This window comes from Marmota flaviventris, chromosome 17 (genome assembly GCF_047511675.1).
Source record: "Marmota flaviventris isolate mMarFla1 chromosome 17, mMarFla1.hap1, whole genome shotgun sequence".
Lineage (NCBI taxonomy): Eukaryota > Metazoa > Chordata > Mammalia > Rodentia > Sciuridae > Marmota > Marmota flaviventris.
This window is the reverse complement of record NC_092514.1, coordinates 52,938,220-52,958,822: the sequence shown is the minus strand read 5'-3', so window position 1 is coordinate 52,958,822 and position 20,603 is coordinate 52,938,220. Positions and strand designations below refer to the sequence as shown.

The 20,603-nt window shown below is 55.2% G+C and overlaps 1 protein-coding gene across 1 annotated transcript; it reads left to right on the top strand.

Annotated features, from left to right (window-relative positions):
- Positions 1–596: 596 nt before the first annotated feature.
- On the top strand, positions 597–19,644 carry Ngfr (nerve growth factor receptor). The gene is made up of 6 exons (XM_027924814.2): positions 597–739; positions 7,450–7,591; positions 10,837–11,196; positions 14,770–15,022; positions 16,678–16,838; positions 17,451–19,644. Exons 1-6 carry the CDS (start codon positions 674–676, stop codon positions 17,750–17,752), a joined length of 1,284 nt encoding a protein of 427 aa, XP_027780615.2. The 5' UTR covers positions 597–673; the 3' UTR covers positions 17,753–19,644.
- Positions 19,645–20,603: the final 959 nt, after the last annotated feature.

Below are 20,603 nucleotides of genomic sequence, written 5' to 3'. Positions count from 1 at the left end.
TGAATGTCCCCGCATCATCTGGTCAGGCCACCTGCATCCCTCCCTCCCTCTTGGCCTTTGCCCAGAGATCCCTGCCCTGGGAAGGGGATGGGAGGGGCGTGGTAGAGAGTGGACCTGGATGTGAAGGGCAGGGAGGTCAGTGGACATTCTTGCTGATGACGGCTGTGTAGGGAACCAGGCACCCGGGAATAAACTGAAGTCAGAGATGGAGAGACGTGTAAGAGAGTGAACCCTGTGGCGGGCCGCAGCCAGAGGGAGAGGAATGTGAGCCGCACTGGGGACGCCCTGGCCCCTGGGCCCACAGAGTCCGAGACCCATGCTCAGTAGCCCACCCCCGGCACTGAACGCCCGGGTGAAGTGGGCCGGGGCGCGGAGAAGCAGCAGCGGGGCTCGCGGGCGCGGTTCTCCGCAAGCCTCCCCTCCCCTCCTCTAGGCTCCCCACCCGGAGGCTGCTGGGCGGGCGGGCGCGGTTCCGGGGGTGGGCGGGCTGGGCGGGGAGGAGGCGGGGCCGCGGCATTGGCTTCACCAAGCGGCTCCCGCTCGCAGCCAGAGCGAGTAGAGCCTCGTCCAGCTCCGGCAGGCGGCGGGCCCAGGAGCGCAGCGCAGCTCAGCTCAGCCCTATCCGCTAGCGCGAACTGAGCTGCTAGCCTAGCGCTGCCGCCGAAAGGCGGTGATGGAGGCAGGTGCTGCCGGCCGCACCATGGACTGGCCGCGTCTGCTGCTGCTGCTGCTCCTAGGGGTGAGTGCGTCGGAGGGAAGCCAACTCCCTTTCCCCGCATCGGAACCCCAAGGGGAGCCATGCGCCACCACCCAGGATACAGAACAGAACCTTAGAGTCCCAGATGCTGGGAGTGGGAGGCGGGGGAGGAGCTCCGAAGCCGGGACCCATGGCTTCTGAGTGTAGAGGCGACCCTGAGTCCCAGGGCAAGACCCGCGCACGGATGCCGGTCCTCGGGTACCGTGGGCGGTGTGTGTGTGGGGGGTGTTGAGGGAGCTGGGAGGGGTCTCTCAGGAGGAAGTCATGGGGCTCTCGGATGTCTGGGTTCTTTGGAAGAAGTCACTTGAATGCTGGGATCCCGAGGGTCTTTCCGCCTCGGCATCAAGGTCTCTGGGGAGTCGTGCGACCAAACCAAGGCGAGAGGAGGGGTAGTGAGACGGGGACTAGAGATGTGAGGGGCGAGCGGGGCTGGGGCGGGGACCGGAGACGAAGGGATGGAACAATGGGGGAGGAGGTTAGAGGGACTGGAAGCAGAGGGGACAGGGAATGGACAATGGGGACCGGCCAGACAATGGGGGGGAGGGGCGTCGGAAGGAGAGGTTCGCGGAGCGGGAGAGGGGTTTGAAGAAGGAATAGAAGTGAATCGAGGAGAGCAGAAAAAGGACAGCGAAAAGAGAGGTAGAGAGATGGAAGCAAAAAGGAAATCGGAGGGAGAAGCGAGCACGGACTCTAAAGTGGTCGCGGGCTGCCTTCCCACTGACGGACAGTGGGAAGAAAAAGAGCAGAGGCACGAACATTTCCCGCGTGTTCCAGCGCTCTTTCCCGCGGCCTCGCCCAGTACGGGAATTGCGGCTGGGTATCCTGGGCTGGGAAGGGAGCGCCCACTGCGTCTGGGCAATCCCGCTCCCCGCGTTCCCCTGCAGCCGGCGGACTCCGACGACCGCGTAGGCAGTTTGAAGCAGCGTGCCGGACTGGGTGGGATGGAGAGGTAATCCCCCTTATCTATCCGCGGTCTGGCCGCGGTCACATCTTGGGGTGCGGAGTGCTGGGAAGCACAAGGCGGTGACGGTCCCGGAGCGCGCAGTTCCCAGCTGCGCAGACAGGAGGTGGCCCGCAGGGGGCACTGCGGGGCGGGGGATTGACATCCGCAGCTGTGAGCGCGCCTAGGGCTGCGCACCGCACCCCTATTTCCATTAAGTTACAAGACTACAGCGCCGCGCCCACCTGGTTTCTTGGGTTCTTGAGCACAGCTGGATCGGGATCCTAACAGCGCCCTGCGCAGCTTTGGATACCGCTGAGCCGCTAACAAGGAGGGGGACTCCGACGACTGTGTCTGGAGGCGTTGACTTGGCAAAGGTTGTCAACTTCTCCTCAGGAGCACCTGAGCCCTCAGGGTAGTTCTAACAAGATCTTCAGGAGATGTGACAGGGTGCGTAGCCATGAACTGAATGCCCTGGAAGGTTGGCAATCAAAGTGTCTTCCTCACTCTCCCTGCCACCTTCATCTTTTATCTGAGCACTTGTACCTCCAAGTGCCCATTTTACTGAGGCTGAGGCTCTGAGACTTTAAACGACTTGACCAAGATCTCAAAGGAAGTTGGGTTAGAGTCATGGCTGGACTCCTCTTCGCCTGATACCCCCACCTCTCAGGAGGCAGCCCGAAGTCCCAGCTCTGCCTAAGAGCTGAGTTTCATGGCTGGGTAGGGTTGACACCATCCCAGGCGGTGGAATGTGGTAGTGGGTGGACAGAGATGCTCTTCCAGCTCTGGCCCTATTCCTAAAGCTCAGCCCCAGTTACCTGGAGCTGTCAGTACCTGTGGCTTTGTCTGGGGATGAGGGAGTGACTGTAGGCGCTTTTGCTGACTAACGCCGCTGTGTTTCTTGTCCGAAGGCGGGGACGGCAGGTGGAAAGGCAGGGAGGAAGGACTGGGGCGGCCTGTAGTCTGGATCTCCGAAGGGTGAGGGCGCAGGATGTGAACCCGGGCTGGAGAAAGTGCCCTGGTGGAAAGAAGAGGCGCAGAGGGAGGGGAGCTGGAGTCCTGGGGGCTTGAGAAGGTGGACCACGCGCAGGACCTGCGGCCCGGCGGCTGTCTCCTTGGCCTCCACGCCGGGCTGCTGTGTATGGGCGGGCTCTGCGCACCGCGGCCAGCCGAGTTTCTTCCTGGGCCGTGGCGAGAGTGCTGAAACCAGAGCGCGTCCCGGCGGGTCTGCTGGCCGGCCGCGCCGGTAATGGAGGCACTTTGTCATTCAGACGTCTGTAACTGGAGACGCTGGGCTGGCTAATGTGCCTAATAGGGATGCAGCAAGGAGCGCAGCAAATGAGCGGGCGTGAGTAACCCGGCTCGGGTGGAGGGTGGGTGGCGAGGCGACTCTGGGAGAGAAATAACGCCAACCCCTCTGTGCCAGCCCAGTCTGGCTCAAGCGCCTCCTTCCTCCCTAGTGGTCCAGGTGGGGAGGTGGGGATAATAAAATGTGTTGAGTGCCTACTACGTGCCTCGCACTGCCCTGGATACTTTGTCCTACGTTATTCAATCCTTAGAAGGTGCCAGCAAGGTACATTTGGTCGTTTCCGTTTTACAGTTGAGGTAGCAGAACCTCTCAGACTTTCAGGCGAGACCAGGCTCCCCCAGTTAGTGAGGAGAGCCTCTAAGTCTTTAGTGCCACGAATTTAGAGCCCCACGCAGCACTCCTGCCCCCTCAAGTCTCCGCACAGCGTCATCCTAGGCCATTAACTCTTATCTACCACCCACAGCTCAACCACTAGCACAGAGGATGAGGGGCATCTGCCAGAGCCTCCCTTCTACAGAACCTCCAGATATTGAAAACCTCTCCCAGACCTGGCAGCAGCTATGCTCCACTAGACTGCGGAGCTCTTGGGTGATTAGGACTGACCACAAGGAAGCATCCATATACTTTTTTTTTTTTTTTTTAACTCAGGGAAACTCAAACACTGAGCCATATCCCCAGCCCTATTTTGTATTTTATTTAGAGACAGGGTCTCACTGAGTTGCTTAGAGCCTTAGCAAATTTGCTGAGGCTCACTTTGAACTTGCGATCCTCCTGTCTCAGCCATTGGGATGACAGGTGTGGCATGCATATACTTTTAACAGTTTTCTTGTGTTTCCTCTTAATCCAATTTTTAAAATTAAGGTTCTTAAAAGCCAATTCATCTAAGGGCACTTCCAACTTAGTTATCAAAAGCCCTGACATGGGGACTGGGGTTGTGGCTCAGTGGTAGAGTGCTCACCTAGCATGCATGAGGCACTGGGTTCGATCCTCAGCACCACATAAATATAAAGTAAAGACATTGTGTCCACCTAGAACTAAGAAATAAATCTTTTTTAAAAAAATGCCCTGAAATGGCAGAAATGAAAGGTTGTATACATTCTGGATAATGGTAAATCTTTCCATCAACTCTGAAATGAATAAGGGTCATAAAACAAATTGCAGACAAATGTGTCCGTCATTTTAATCAATCATTTTGGATCTGACTTTGGAGCACGTGGTCTTAGCTCTAGTCACCCCCACCCTGCTTGGGAAACACCCCCACCTACTGTGTCCTGCCTAGGGTCAGCAACTCAACTCACTAAAATAAGATTTTTGTTTCTTTTTTAATTTCCTTTTTCTTTTTCTTTTCTTTTCTTTCTTTTCTTTTCTTTTTTTTTTTTTTTTTTTTGATACCAGGGATTGAACCTAGGGGCAATTAACCACTGAGCCACATCCCCAGCCCTTTCTAATATTTTATTTAGAGACAGGGTCTCACTGAGTTGCTTAGGGCCTCACTAAATTGCTGAGGCTGGCTTTGAACTCACAATCCTCTTGCCTCAGCCTCCCAAGCCACTGGGAATACAAGCAGGTGTCAATGTGCTTGGCTAAGCTATTTCTTTGATAAGGAGCATTTACTGAATTCCCACCATATACTAGACATATTTGCATACATTGTTTCAGCATGTTTCAGCAACCCTGTGCTGTAGTCATGAACCCAGTGTTTTAGATAGGAAAGCCCAGATTAGGGAGATTAAGTAATGTACCCAGAGTCACAGAGCTATAAGTAGCAGATCTAGGATTTTATGATATAGGGAACATAAAACAAGCACAGGAAACACATAACCACTAATTATGTACACACACACACCCCCCCGCGGCCCATTCCAAAGTCTTGAGAGGACAGAGAGTACCAAGTATAGGGAGAGCAGGCTTCTTGGAAGAAAGGCTTGTCTTAAGCTAACACACCACCCACAAGTACCATAGACAGATCTCTCTCAGCTATCCAGAGCCCAGGTCCCTACTGGCCTCAATTAACTGAAACACAGCCAGAGGCTACAAAAGGCAGCAAGAAAGACATTCAAAAAGAGAAAAGAGGGGTCCCAAAGTGTACTGACACCTCATCATTTCCTACTTGCAGCAACCCATGAGGCGGGTGCTGTCATGATTACCAAACGGTGTGGAAACAGAGGCACAGAGAAATTCAAAACCTGTCCCTTGTCACAAAGCCCCTAAGTGACAAGCTAGGATTCAGAGCCGTGGAGACAGCAGAGGAGGGAGGCCCTACAGCTCACACATTTGGCTCACAGAACTGCCCTTCCCTGCTCAGTTCCTCCTGCACACCTTTTCCCCCAGGCCTGTGGAGGGACTCTACAAATTCAATTAGGCCTAACAAGTTAGGATCCTGTGGGAAGGAGCTGTTTCAGGTCACATCCTGGTAGCTGCTAGGAGTGCAATTGATACCTTGTCAGGAAGGGAAGAGATAGGAAGAAAAAAAAAAACTATGAAAAAGCTGACAGGGGAACTCAAAAAGACAAAAGTGTGGCAATTTGGGATAAAGAACACAAAGAGCATCATGGGCACCAAAGCCTAGAATAACTGCTGGTGTAAATAGCTATCAAGTCCCCGAGTCCTGGGGAAACCATAAAGGTTTGCTCCTGACACAAAGAAGTGTGCAGCTGCTACTGTGAGGATGAAAAACTTCAGGTGATTACAGCAGAAACCTTAACCCTGAGGGGACTCAGCCATTGAGAATTCCCCCCGAGTGCTAGTGAATTGAAGTCAAATGATATTTTCATATTCTTATATTCCATAAACATATACACTGGGTACCTATAAATGTGCCAGGAGCTGTGTCAGGCACTGGGATAAACTTATCCCCTGAAGCCGGTGGTTTAGCAAAGGAGTCTGTGAAGTGTCACAGTGAGCAAGGCAGCTCTGCCTCATGTGAGAGGTGTGTGGGGCCAATGGAACCATTTCTTCCTCAAGAAAGTGACATTTAAGCAGAGCCCTAAGCAATGAAATGAAATCACAACAGACTGTTCTGGAGCCTGCATCTTACCCCAGACTCCAGGTCTGCAGTTGTTCCCCTGCTGACACCTGGGGAAAGATGGTGGCAGCACCCATGAGTCCCCTTCTCTGCTGCCTGTGTCCTCACTGCCAGACTCCTGGGGACCATGGCTACCTCTTAGGCTGATTAGCTTGTGCATCCTCTGCCTCTTCTCTTTCCTTTCCTACCAAACCCTTGTGAGACCAAAGGATGTCTTAAAAGACTGCAGGTCATGGAGTTTCTTGACCTTGATCTGACCAACACGGAAGCAGAGGAATGCCCCAAATGACCTTGTAAAGCTCCCCTCTGGTCCCATGATCCAAGAGCCTATGCTTCTCAGCATCAAATGGAGGCTGCCCAGTCTGGAGCCAGCAAAGCAGGCTTTGGAATTTTATTGGAATAAGTTGCTTTTTTTATTTTGTTTTAAAGTAACAGAAATTTAAAGCAAGCCTCCAGCAGCCCCTCCCCCTAGGGAGTGTAGTGCTAAATTGTTCCATCCATGAGCAAAGATGCTTCAGTGGCAGGAATCTGACTCCCCTTTCCCCTAGTTCCAGCTCTGTTCCCAGTGGTCACATGGGAGGAATAGAGATGGGGAGGGCTGCTGGCTGGAAATCAAACCCTGGTGGGGTAGGGCTGCTGGGTGGTGAGAGCAGTCACTGTCTCATTGATGACAGGCATCCTTTTCTCTGTATCTTGGCGCCAGACTCCTACCCGTCAGCTGGTCCTTTGCCCTGGCACCAAGCTGTCACCATCTCTATCTATGGAGAGATGATAACTCCAAGAGGGAGATCCGGCCAGGCCAAAACTCCCTAGTACAGAGTTAGGATTTGAACCCAAGACCCTAGACCTCTGGCTTCTGCTCTTGGGCTCAAACACCTCCCCTTTGATATTTAATATGTGGAGTTCAGACCCTGAGGAAGGTGTTTCTAGCCTTTGTTAGAAAAAGGTCCTCCTCTGGGTAAATGCAGCCTTGCAGGTGTGAAGCTTAGCAAGTAGAGTCTGGGCCAGATTTCAGCTCTGCTCCCCCTGCCCCACCCCCATGGCTGGGGTTTCTGTGCAAGCTGCAACCTGTCCAGTCATCCATGACACCCTACCGGAAGGCCCTCCATTGAGTCTCCAGCCACCTTCCCCATGTGGTGTGTCTTTAGGATTCCAGGTGGGGCTGTAACCCCAAAGTGAACTTTGCAGAAGGTTCCTATCCCAGGCTCTGACCTCACACTCCAGCAGCCTGTAGGGGAGCGTTGTCCCCTACTGCCTTCCTTCCCACCAGCTTTGATGTGCCTAATGCTTCCCTGGTGAGCTCATCCCAGCCCAGGTGGTTCCAATAGAAAGCATTAGGAGGGGGCCGTTTGATCCCCCCCTTGGAAGACACCCGCCTTTCTCTTGCCATTCTGACCCTCTGATCTCCCCCAACCTAGGTGTCCCTCGGAGGTGCCCAGGAGCCATGTCCCACAGGCCTGTACACCCACAGTGGCGAGTGCTGCAAAGCCTGCAATGTGGGGGAGGGTGTGGCCCAGCCCTGCGGAGCCAACCAGACTGTGTGTGAGCCCTGCCTGGACAGTGAGTACGGGTGGTGGCCAGGAGAGCAACCCAGGGGAGTCTGAGCGCTCTGCCTCCTCGTGGGGGCCCCTGCCCACCACTGTAGAGCAGAGAGGAGATGCTGAGACTGGGTGAGGGAAATGTACTGAGGGAGGAGGGAGGCCTGGTGGGGGACCCCCGGGGGGTGTTCCTTCCCAGCTTCTAAGCAGAGAGGCTGGAAGAAGAGTGTGGCCAGGCATCCAAGAGAAGCTGATGCTAAGACCAGCTAAAAATAACTTCTGCACTGCAGAATCAATGGCTGCAACTTACCCTCCATGTACGGGGGTTGGGGGGAGGATCAAATCCTGGCTGCTCTGGAGACTGACCTTGGGGGATCCTGGGAAGGTGTGATGCCTCCCTCCCCCACAATGTTTCTCCAGCTTTGACCAAGGAAGCAGAGCTTCCCTGAGGCAGCAGGGATGGGGGCTGGAGGCTCCAATGATGGCCTGGGGGGGGGGGGCAGGGGAGTAGGGCACTGTGGCCATTCCTTCCTGGAACTTCCCTCAGGAGGAAAGAGAACCTTTTTTTCCGGGGCTGCTGGATGAGAGAGACAGAGGGATAATGGGTCTAGGTCCCTTGGCCCTAGTCTTGTCCAGGGTCTGAATTCTGTGCCATTTTGAGTCAGAAGTCTGAGTCTGTATTGGATACCCCTGTGCTCAGTGACTGCCTTGGGCCCACAGACTCAAGGACCATTTCCTATCTGCTGCCAATTAGATCCTCCTGTCTTCTTGGCATTAATTACTGAACCACATCCCCAGCCTTTTTTTTTTTTTTAATATATATATGTTTTATTTAGAGACAGGTTCTTGCTAAGTTATTTAGGGCCTTGCTAAGTTGCTGAGGCTGGCTTTGAACTCATAATCCTCCTGCCTCAGCCTCCTGAGCCACTGGGATTACAGGCATGTGCCACTGCAGGGGACCTCCCCTTACTTTTTAAACTCCCTGGGAACAAGGGTACAGAGCTGGGACCTCTAAGGCCATCTGCTGGCTAGTCTGACCTTGGGATGCCACCTCCCCTGGTCTATCTTCCAGGCAACTCCTGTGTTCCCCTGAACACACTATCTTTCCATTACTGTGCTTATGAATTCTGTGATCCTCAAGTTCCATCCCCAGCACAGGGACACCCGACCTGGGTGGGAAGGCTTTGCCACCTTGCCATCTGGCACCTTCCCTAAGCCTGGTCAAACACAGTGGGTCTCCATTCCAGGGCAGGGTTAGTCACATGGGTGTCCTAGAACAGCCAAAGTCTGCCTCTCTCTCATTGCCTACACACCAGCCTAGGGCTCTCCTCTCTGGACCCATCCCCTAGGATGGGACCCCACTTCCTTCTGTAGGGGATCAGAAGAGGTCAGGTGGGGACAGGACCGGGAAGTCCGGGGTCTTTGTGAAGGGAGCACAGGCAGTTCAGAGACATTGCAGGAACCTTCCCATCCTCCCGGCCCTTCTTCCCCTCCCTCCACCCCCTGCCTCCTCCAGCTGTGTTAACAGGCTGCCTTTACAAGCCCACTTTATGGATGGAAACCCCAGTGGACTTTCCCTCTACCCTCAAAACGTTTCTACAAGGAAACCTATTAAGCCCTTGCCTTCATGCTGTGCCAAAAAAGACCACATTTTTCACACCACCTAAAGCCCTCTCCCAGGAGTTTTCTGCTGATTTCTGTGTTTTACCAGGAGCAGGGCTCTCCTCCTCCTCTCCAGTGTGACTAGAACCTGCCCCCACCTACTGCCAGATAGGACCCTCTTATGTGTACACATGGGACATCCTGCCTTGAGGTTAGAAGTCCTTTCTGCTACCTGCCACCCAAATTCACTGAACTTATCACTGCCCACCCACAGGACCCAACCTTATAGGCTCCCTTATATGTATAAAGTGCTTTTACCATGGGGCTTCATTTATTCCTCACTACAACCCTTTGCATGGAGATATTATTCCCTATTTTATAGAGAAAGAAAAAATCTCAGAGAGGTTAAGTAAAACACCCAGAGTCACACAGCTAATAACTGAAGGAAGCAAGTTTGAATCAGATCTTCCTGCTTCCCAGGAAGAGAAACACAGGGTTCCTCTGGGGGAACTGATTGGAAACTAAAATATCCCCACTGACTCTTTCCCTCCATCCATTCTTCTCTCTCCTGTCCCAAGTGAAAGTGTCTGTTTCACTTCTCTCCAGATTTTCTTTTCTTGTGTCCCCATCCCTGATCTAAGATATGATTCTGCGCTGCACCCAGTCTCTTGATGCCTTTGGGTGATATTGAGACCCGGCCTCCAGCGGGTACCCATTTCCCTCCCATAGCCTTTCTACTTTTGCTTCCATATTCTGAGGACTCTGTCCCTCCCTGATTCTGGGTTCCTCAATCTATGCTCTCCCTACCCTTGGAATCAGGATAGGTGCTCCTGGATTCAAACTGGCACAGAGTTCTCCACCCAGCTCCACCCCTACCCCCACACAAGGAGGCAAGTATCCTGGCACACCCCACCTCCTCTTATTCTGAAGCTCACATCCATTTGTTAAGTGAGCGTTAGTCAAGAGTGAGTTTGGAAACCTCCCTTTACGCCAGCTAAAAGGGTGGAGGACCGTATAGGCAAGTCCTTCTTGCTTTTTAACTCCAATCCCTCCTGCTGTATTTGAACTTTCTTGCTTAGAGTGCCATCCCCACCCTCAAGAACCAAGCCCGTGCATGGGTGGGAAATTCCACTGTCTAACCCTAGTCACTCCCAGCATGCCACACCTGAGCCCCCACCTGCGGAGAGGGATGGAAGGGCAATTGAAGCACAGGCTCCCCAGTGGAAGGCCTGTCCTGCTTGGGCTGGGTTCACAGCCTAACTCTGGCCTGCGGGGAGGGCTGGGTGGGAACCAGGCTCAGATAATGCTTTAATCATGCTGGGAAGAAGAGATACAGGGCTGAGAACTCTCTAAGATGATTTGCCAAGGAATTTACAGGCACCAGCTGGGTTACCAGGTGACTCCTCAGGGCCAGCGCTTCTGAGCCCTGGAGGATGGGGCTCCTGGCCCTTTTCCCAGTCCTTGTCACCAGCTTTCTAGGGCTAGGATCAGGGTCTCTAGGGAAGAGGGTGGGAATCGATAAAGGGAAGAACTCAGAACTAGAGAGTTAAGCACCTGGCCGGCGATGGAGAGGGAGGGACTCCAGATCCTGCATCCCAAGTGCCCAAAGAGCAGATGACTAAGTTTAGTATCCATTGCTTCCCTTCCGGTTCCCCCGACCCTCAGGTGTGACGTTCTCCGACGTGGCGAGTGCCACCGAGCCGTGCAAGCCGTGCACGGAGTGCGTGGGCCTGCAGAGCATGTTGGCGCCGTGCGTGGAGGCCGACGACGCCGTGTGCCGCTGCGCCTATGGCTACTACCAGGACGAGATCACCGGCCTCTGCGAGGCGTGCAGCGTTTGCGAGGCGGGCTCGGGCCTCGTGTTCTCCTGCCAGGGCAAGCAGAACACCGTGTGCGAGGAGTGCCCTGATGGCACGTACTCCGACGAGGCCAACCACGTGGACCCGTGCCTGCCCTGCACCGTGTGCGAGGACACCGAGCGCCAGGTCCGCGAGTGCACGCGCTGGGCAGACGCCGAGTGCGAGGGTGAGCGCAGGTCGCGAGTGGTGCTGGGGGAGTCTCGAGAAGGGCGCCCTCTGGAGGTCGCGAGGGGCCCCGCCTGGTCTTCTAGGGCAGGCTTGTGACCTCCAGCCAACAGGCACCCTCCCCAGCCTCAGTCCCTCCTGTGACCTGAGGGAGGAGGTGATTCCGATCCTATCTCACCGCAGAACCCCTTTCACTATTTTCTTCTTTGGGCACAGTGTTGGGAAAGCCAGCATTCTCATCTTCTAGGGCGCAGTTACTACATTGTAACTCGTGTTCTGGGACCTCATTCATCTGTGGCTGCCGGCCAGTAATTGGATGGGCAGCAGACAGTGGCTGGAAGGGGGCCACCGCCTTCAGAGTCCAAAACAGGGCATGTTCCACGCTGAGGCAGGCTTTCTGAACTGGAAACTGGAGTTGGGACCCTTTGGCTGTGAGTCCTGGGCTAGGTCCATGGTGGCTTTTGGCTCTGGGACCTGGGATAGAATTCACCCTGACACCTCAGGGAGGTCACTCCTGTCTCTGGACCTCAGTCTTCTCACTGGCCTATGGTTGCCAGGGTCACTGAAGGTTAGGGAACACTTGGTGAGGGTGGCCCACTTCATCTTATTGTGTCCGGGGGCACCCAACAGTCCCTGTGGCGGTTTTCTGAAGGTTGAGATTGAATACAGAGAATAATAAGATCATGGAGGAAGGAGTTCTGTGGCAGAAAAAAGGGTTCTGAGGCAGGCATGGGGTGTGGAAGTCTGTGGACAAGGTAGGGTACAAACAGAGGGGAGCTGGGTGTGCCCGCCTTGGCCAGGTCTGGGGCCTTAAGGAGATAGGAGGAGGAAGCACCCTGGGAATCAGGGCAGAACTGTTTTGTTGGTAACGTTCACCGCAGGGGGAGATGGGAGGCTTTTCCATTGCCAAGAGAGATTGGCAGTGCCTTTACATTGTTTCCATCATCCTGTGGCCACGCACCCATTAAGCTGCTTCCCCTAGAGAGCTAACCTCAGGTTGCCCTCACTCTGAGCAGCAACACAGTGTCTCCTCCAGCTGGATGGGAGAGAGCTAGCTGGGGCTCCCATCCATTGGATGAGGCAGGCAGGGGCCCAGCACCAAGTTCCCAGCTGGGGCAGAGGAGAGTCCCAACTTCAGAATTCCCAGTCAGATGGGAGCTGGGCACCCTGGCCCCAGGGAGACTCCATTCTGACCAGGACTCGGACATACCCAGTACTCTGGGAGGACTGCCGGGGATTCGTGAGCTCCCCAGGGAGGAGGGTGGAGAAGGACCTCAGTCTTCTCACTGAGCAGTTAAAATGGGAAGAGGCAGGGAATGTGTTTGCAGCTTTCTTCATGAGGGAGGCAGGTGAAGGAGGATTGGGGTGGAGACCCCAGGGTAGTTCTGGTGGAGACTGCCAGGGGTCAGGAGACAGGCAGCTGGCAGCTGGCTCCAGGCAGAGCAGGGAGCGTTTCTGCAGCCAGGCAGCAGGCCACTGGGCAGCACAGTTCCATGGGCAAGTCTGGGCTAGCAGCGGGGATAGTCCAGGGTGCGGTTAGAGCCAAGAAAGGTGACAGTGGGAGGAGGAGTGAGCTCTGCCTTTTGGGGCATTCACAGCGTCCTCCCAGATGCCATCTGGCTTTCCCAGCCTTGAAGGGAGCGGGTACCCCTGAGGGGTGTATTTACCCCTGTCCTGGCCCCCTTTCAGCTCCGGCCTCTACAGGGTTAAATGTTAACTCCAGGGCAGAGGGTCCATTTCAGGAAATGGAACTTGATTCTCGGCTGGGTTACCCCCTCCCCTCCAGTACACCACGCTTTCCTGCCTAGACATTTCAGGTATCAACAAGGTGACTCACCCACCCTCAGGGCAGAAGTCTCCCTGTGAAGTTTAGGAAGAGGTAACCTGGTCCCTCCTTCCACCCCCAAGTCTGATAGCTTCAATTCCGGAAATGGCTGTCAGGACCTGCCAAGGGCTCTGTGGGTTAGAATGCTAGTGGACTGGCCACATCTGGATCTCATCCCCCACCCCCATCATGAGGGACCCCAGAGGTGAGGGGAAAGGCCCCAGGCATTCAGCTCTGTCTTTAGCCTGGCCTGCCCCTTGACTGCCCCCTCCCGGCTACTCTTGTCTCTGTAAGGGCCTGGTTCACCCCCCAGCCCCACCCATGCCCCTTCAGCCTCTGGGTCCCGGGTATCCATCCGAGCTGAGCTAGATCTGCAGCCTCTGGGTTCCAGCTGCCACCCAGTCTGCCCAGTCCCTTAACAGGTTATGAGAAGACCCTCCCCAGTCTAGTACCCTGTCTGGGGCTCCCAGAAGAGGGGCTGTGTCTTCTCCACTTCCCACCCCTCCTCCCTCCACCCACTCCCAGGACTGGGTGGGGGAGGGGTGGGGTGGAGCAGCAGATGGCAACCCTGTCCCCACTGCCAGTCAAATGGATCCCAAACTCACATCTGGAGGCCTTACCCCCGAGAAGGTGCTGAAAATGAGGACCTTTGAAGCATCTTGGTCTTGAGCCTAGGAGGCCTAGAAGACTGGCGGACAGCTTAGACTCCAACTTGGGTGGGCACACTGGGGGCTGGGAGGGGCTGAGCTGGGAAGCAGGTGCCCTCGCTTTCACCTTGTTGGCATGCCCTGTCTGTTTTTGTTCCCTGCCCCAGGCGTGGGAAGTGAGGATGGATGGGGTAGGTACCTTCGCCCAGACAAGTACCCCCAGGCCATTCAGAGCTACAACCCCTAGCACGGCCCCTGGATGGGGGGTAGAATGGAAAGTCCCACCCACTGTTGCCAGGAGGTGCCAAGGCCCCTGCCAGGGAGGCTGGCAATACCTAGTTGGCATGAGAAGACCTAAGTGGGTGGCTGGGCACAGTCTCTCTCCCCTAGAGCAGTGGACAGTACCTGCCTTGCAGGCCTCGATCTACCAGCGCCTGCTTCCTGCCAAGGAGGGTCCTGGCTATCTGACACAGTCTTCCCTGGGTGGCAGGGCCAGGTGGTATGGGAACAGGGCAGGAATCAGGCTACTCACTGACAAAGGGCTGCTAGGAGGGAAGCAAGCCAGCTGCACTCCACCCCCAGTCCAGGCCTGAGAGACAGGAAGCTGAGCGTGCCCCTCTGGGACGTGCAACTCTCTGACCAGGCCTGAGTGCCCTTGTCCCTCCTTAGGGCTGTGGTCATCTAGACACTCTGGGGCCGGCTTGAGGTTTCCCTATGGCTCAGGCATCTTTGCATGTTTGCCCCACACCAGGCTACAGGGTGCTCAGGAGGGGCAGAATAGAGGTCTAGGTCCACCGCCCAAGATGGAAGGGAGCTTAGAGACCATTCCTAATAATAGTCCCATACTCTAGATGGGGAAATTGAGGTCCCACCAGGGACAGAGCTGATAGGGATCCCGGTCTCCTGGCTTGTAGCTCTCGCTGTCCTCCACCAGCATGACATCATGCACAACTCCCAGCTCCCAATCTGGAGCACAACAGCTTGGTGCCCGAGCACCCAGAACCTGGGGGTGAGACCTCAGGAAGAAGCAATGGAGTGGGCCAGACCTGAGGGGAAGGGTCTGGAGGGGAGAGGGCCTTCATCCTGCGCCCTTTTCCTCTAGAGATCCCTGGTCGTTGGATTACACGGTCCCCGCCCCCGGAGGGCTCAGACAGCATGGCCCCCAGCACCCAGGAGCCCGAGGTCCCTCCAGAACAAGACGTCATAGCCAGCACGGTGGCAGATGTGGCAACCACAGTGATGGGCAGCTCTCAGCCCGTGTTGACCCGAGGCACCACTGACAAGCTCATCCCTGTCTATTGCTCCATCCTAGCTGCTGTGGTTGTGGGTCTTGTGGCCTATATTGCCTTCAAGAGGTAAGAGGGGCACCAAGGGGACAGAAAGCAAGGACATTTGTCCTCAAGGAGGGCTTTTCCCTTTCCTTGACCTGAAAACACACACCCTTTTGAGGGGGGGGTAACTGAGGATTGAACTCAGGTGTGCTCAACCATTGAGCCACATCCCCAGGGTTTTTTTTTTTTTTTTTTTGAGACAGGGTCTTGCTAAGTTGTTTAAGGCCTTGCTAAGATGCTGAGGCTGGCCTCAAACTTATGATCCTCCTTTCTCAGCCTCCCAAATCGCTGGGATTACAGGCATGTACCATGGTGCTGGCACGTGAACCCTTTTGGCTCAACCCCAAAGCAGGCTCACCCTTATTCACCCACCACTGTCCCACTACGGGACATGGTAGGTCAGGAGGGTGAGGAAAAAATATGCCCTGTGTTGTCCTGGCTCCAACCACCCCCACCCCACTCCCAAGCTGTTCCCTTCCTTCCCTGACTCCCCTCAACTCCAACTGCTTGTGTCCTTATTTCTCAATCCCGCTCACCCCAAAGCTACCTGGGTATGCCTGTGTGTGTCTCTTCCCTTTCTTATGTCACCCTTGGGCTCCTATGGCCCATATCCAGGAACCTAGGATGAACAAGGACTCCTGGAAAGCATTAAATATATTTTCCATTTTTAAAAAATGTTGTTTTGTAGTTGTAAATAGACGGAATGCCTTTATTTTATTTGTTAATTTTTACGTGGTGCTGAGGATCAAACCCTGATTCCTGATTCCTGCCCCATGCATACTAGGCAAGCGCTTTGCCACAGAGCTACAACCCCAGCCCTATTTTCCATTTTTTCAGGTTTGTTTACAAAACTGCAAAAAAGACCAATATCTTTTTTTTTCCCTCATAGAACTGGAGTTGGAACCCAGGACCTCCCTCATGCTCAGCAAGCTTTTCCCCACTGGGCTCCGTCCCAACCCCAACCCCCACCCCCAGACCAGTATGTTCTAAAACAAAGAGTAACCCCCGCCTCCATTATCTCCCCCAATCTTACTCCTCTCTTCGCTGGAATCTGTTTGGAATGTACCCTTCCCAACCATTTTCTGTGCATTTTGTTTATATAAATATATATATAAAAACTTCTTAAAATTGCATGTAAACACATAGGGTTTTTGATTAAAAAAAAAAAAAAAAGCCCCAGGGGATCACACTATTCGTAGTCTATGAGGTACTTTTTCACTCCGTCCTCCTCAGGAGAACTTTCCTTGGGACATAGATTATCTGGACATTTGGAACCACACATCCGATAATCTGGATGGACATTGTTTAGTCATTTTCCTCCTGATGGACACTGGGTTTGTTTTCGGGTTTTTGTTATTGCTTATAAGTGCAGAGGAGATCCTTGGACATATCATTGCTCACATGTGGGAGTATTTTAGAAGGGTAGATTGGGAAAAGTGGAATTTCTGGAAAGTTGTTTATGAGCCCCATGGATTCCTGAATGTTTGTTGCCCACTTGCAAAATGTCCCCTACCCATACGGAGCTTTTCCTGTGTGCAGGGGGTATAGATATGTAAGGCAACAAGACACTGTGGGGACCTTCCATGCCCCCCAGGCCCCTCCCCACACATCAGGGTACCTTGGCTGCACTGGCTAGTCCAGCCACTCACTCTGAGACCTGGCCTGTTCCCTGGCTCCAGGTGGAACAGCTGTAAGCAGAATAAGCAGGGTGCTAACAGCCGGCCTGTGAACCAGACGCCCCCACCTGAAGGAGAAAAACTCCACAGTGACAGTGGCATCTCTGTGGACAGCCAGAGCCTGCATGACCAGCAGCCCCACACGCAGACGGCCTCAGGCCCTGGTAAGTGTCAGGGCAGGGCAGGCGCAACTGAGGCAGGACACCGGGCATGATGGAGATTAGCTATAGGAGGGGCTGGCTAAACTGCTAAACTGCCTTTGTAGAAGGCTGGGAGAGGCTGGGAGAGGGGAATGGGAAAGAGAGGTCTTTTCCAACGGGGCATCTTGGGAAATGGAGGCTTTTACTAGCTGAACATTCAGACTCATCAAGCTAATTATCCCCCCTGGGGGCTAATTACTGCCCAAAGTAGCTGCAATTAGCCTCCTGCCCTGGACTTCTGGGGAACAAGTGGTTAAGTATGTACCCTAATTAGTGGCCCACAGCTGGACTCCAGGACACTCGCTGCAGTTGTCTGGAGCTGAGGAGCCCCGTCTCCTGCTCTGCCTTGGGCTCTACTTTGGTTAATTGCGGGGTGGGGGGGTGTAGGGGGCAGGGGAGCTATGGGTGAGGGAGGGACGGTGAGTCAGCATCCCCCAGCCCCCACCTGGTCCTGCCTCCTTCAACGAACTCATCTTGGCCATCCCTCTGCCTCTTGCCCCAGATTGTGGTGAGAATGTCTTGGGCCCACTGGGGCGGGGGCGGGGGCAGGACCTGACTTCTCTGGGTTCTTGGCAGCACTCAAGGGTGATGGAGGCCTCTACAGCAGCCTGCCCCCAGCCAAAAGGGAGGAGGTGGAGAAGCTGCTCAACGGCTCTGCTGGGGACACCTGGAGGCACCTGGCAGGCCAGCTGGGCTACCAGCCTGAGCACATAGACTCCTTCACCCACGAGGCCTGCCCTGTCCGTGCCCTGCTTGCCAGCTGGGCCGCCCAGGACAGCGCGACGCTCGATGCCCTCTTGGATGCCCTGCACCGCATCGAGCGACCCGACATTGCGGAGAGCCTGTGCAGCGAGTCCACGGCCACGTCCCCTGTGTGAGCCCACCAGGGAGTCCCTGCCCTGCCCCCACGTTCTGAGGATGGATGCTCCAGCCAACCCCCATGGAGCCCATCCCCCCTGGGGTGGGCCAGCCTGGCAGAGCTGAGCTCCTCTGGGCAGGGCCTCGAGCCCAGGCCCCCAAACCACAGCCCTGTCGCTGCTCCTGTGTGGCCCCCTCGCTTCTGATCACATTCCCTCTCAAGCAAGAGAAGGGAGCCTCCCCACCCCTGCCTCTCGCCATCTTGGGCCTTCTCCTTCCTTCTCCCCACTGCTGGGTGGGCCAGCCCCTCCCACCTAGCAGGTGTCCTATCTGGGGGTCTGACGCCAGGGATGGTATTGGCAGTGGTGACAAGCCCCCAGAGACTCAGAAAGAGGTACTAAGGAACCAGAGCCATGGACTCTACACTGTGAACTTGGGGAACGAGGGAGCATTCTAGTGGCCTAAACCCCTCCAACCCTCCTGCTCCTCCCTTCTGGCCTAAGAGGAAGAGGATCAGAGAGTCCTGTCTGTGCTGGAAGCAGGTTTGAAAGCCAGTCCACCCCCTTCCTTTTACACATAGGCCCAGAGAGGCAGAGACTTCCCAAAGCACCCAGCAATGGTGAGGTCAAATACAGGCTGACACTATCCTCTTGAAATGAGGGACCTTAGGTTTTTCTTGAGGCTGGGTGAGGGGGATCAGGTGACCTTCAGGGAAATGTCTTGACGCCAAGTTCATTCCAGCCTCCACCATCTCCAGGCCCCTAACCCCTGTGGAGATGGATGCCTGCCCTCAGCTGGCCCACTGACATCCTGATGGAGTCAGGTCTGGGGCTGGGGAAAGGGGTTCCACCTCCCTCTTCCTGTTCCCACTCAGGCTTATCCATGGGAAGTGGCCTTAGTATATTGGTGCCCTCTGCCCTAGCACAGACCTGGAGCCAACACTGGCCCCTAGAATCAGCCCTAGGGGTCAAGGACTAAGGACCCCCCACTTCGCATTGTGAGTGTGCACAGGAGTACGCATGCGCACGCGCACATGCACACCGGGGATGGGTCATTTTGCTTTTCTCCACAAGTTTTTTCTCTCGGGCCGAGACTGAATTCTGTCAGGACCATTGCCAGAGAAGCAGGAGAGGGAGCTGAGCTCTGCTGGGGCGGTCTTCCTTCGCCCCCAGGTTTGGCGGGCCATGGACCGACCGACCGCTGAGGCTTGAGCTGGCGTCTGTCTGCCAAGGGCCTGTGCGTGGAGGAATGCACCCCATCCTCCCCTTTCCAAAGCACGGGTTTGGCTGGGCCCAGAAGCTTGCAGTGAAGAAAAGTGGGCCAGTGGGGGTTAGGATACAAGAAGGGACACAGTGGGACCGGGAGGACCCTGTGAGGGAATGTTTTCCTTAGCATAGCCAGAAAGGGACCACAAGGTCTCACTGACGTCTTACCCCCTCCCTGGCCTTTTGTGTTTTGCTTGCTGTTGGAATGAGTGCGGCTCCCCCTATATTTAGCATGAAGGAGCCCCAGGCAAGGTGTGCTCGGACCGCCACCCCTCCCTCATCCAGGGTTCTCCCAACCCTGCGTAAAGGACTAGGAGCATTGCACGTGATGGCATTTCGTCGACCTTAATCTGCGATGAGAGGAGGGACCCCACCTGCTGGCCCCTCACCTGAGCACCTGGGGAGTGGGACAGTCCGAATGTATTTATTTTCCTCCCCAGCGGCAGGGGAGGGGGTGGGGAGCCGCGAGTATGTTTTAGCATGTGTTGGTTCTGGAGCCCCTCCTGCCTCCCTTTGGGCTGGGATTAAACCCTTTTGACCCTACAGCTGGGGACTGAGCTCCAGACCCCCCCTGTCACCCTCCCTGTCACCTCCTCTTTGCATCCTGTGTAATCATTTCTTGGGCCCTCCTGAAACCTACACCTAAAACATAAGTGATGAGCATTAAATAGCAAAGAGAAAAAAATATATATAGTGCAAAGAGATTTTCTGGGAATCCCCGTGGTTTGAGTTGGTTGGGGCTGTGGGATGTCTGGGGCCCCGGGCATCATTTCTAACTCAGTGAATTCCTCTCCTACTTTTTCCTCCAAGAAATTGGGGGCGGGGGCGGGGGGGTGGCTTTATCAGGAATCCAGCAAGCTCACATATACAGCCCTGAAGCTCATTTAAGTGGGGGTGGGGAGGAGTAGAGGCCCTTCGCCCCCAGACTGTAGAGAGGGAAAGTAAAAATGGCCATACAGGAAGCTGGCCAAGCTGTGAACTTGACCAGATGTCAGAAGTGAAACTGACCACAGGAGAGCCAGGGGCTTGCTAAGAAGGCCAGGTCACAACCTCACAGCTCCCAGCCACCCACGTGGCCTGTGAGACACGCACACACAGAATCTGGCTCCAGATGGCCTGGTGGGAGGCTGGCTGGCCTGGCCTGGAGTCAGACAGGCAGGTCCCTCCCTCCTGGCTCTCCTGGGCAGGTCCTAACCCCAGGCTGCTGCCTGCCTGGCTGTGGGACCTGCCTGGCTCAGACCTGGGAGCTCCTGGGGCTATAGGGTTCCTGGTCCCAGGCCTGTGCCCCACTTGAAGCTGGCTGGGCAGGTGGTCAGAACTGCTTGGTCTCTGCTGTTGTTTGTCCAGGTCCTCTCATGGGACTGGCTGTGGTCATAGGGAAAGGCTATAGGAATCTTGTTCTTCCCAGGAAGAACAACACAGCCTTCCTGATTTCCAGATCCAAGGAGAGGGGCCAGCAAGGCCCAGCCAAGGGATGGAGGGGAAGGCTTTTGTCTCCCACCTCAGCCACACTGAGACAGTGGTGAGGAAGACATGGGTGTGGCAGGCAGGGACTCAGAGGACCGAAGAGAAATGATCCTGGTACTTGGAAAGCCCCTGGTGTGAT

Bases quoted from the DNA above. Each gene is read 5' to 3' on its own strand.
- Ngfr (XM_027924814.2), top strand. From the start codon at position 674: ATGGAGGCAGGTGCTGCCGGCCGCACCATGGACTGGCCGCGTCTGCTG. The intron at 15,023-16,677 runs GTAAGAGGGGCA...CCCTGGCTCCAG, and splicing joins GCCTATATTGCCTTCAAGAG to GTGGAACAGCTGTAAGCAGA. The intron at 16,839-17,450 runs GTAAGTGTCAGG...GGTTCTTGGCAG, and splicing joins GCAGACGGCCTCAGGCCCTG to CACTCAAGGGTGATGGAGGC.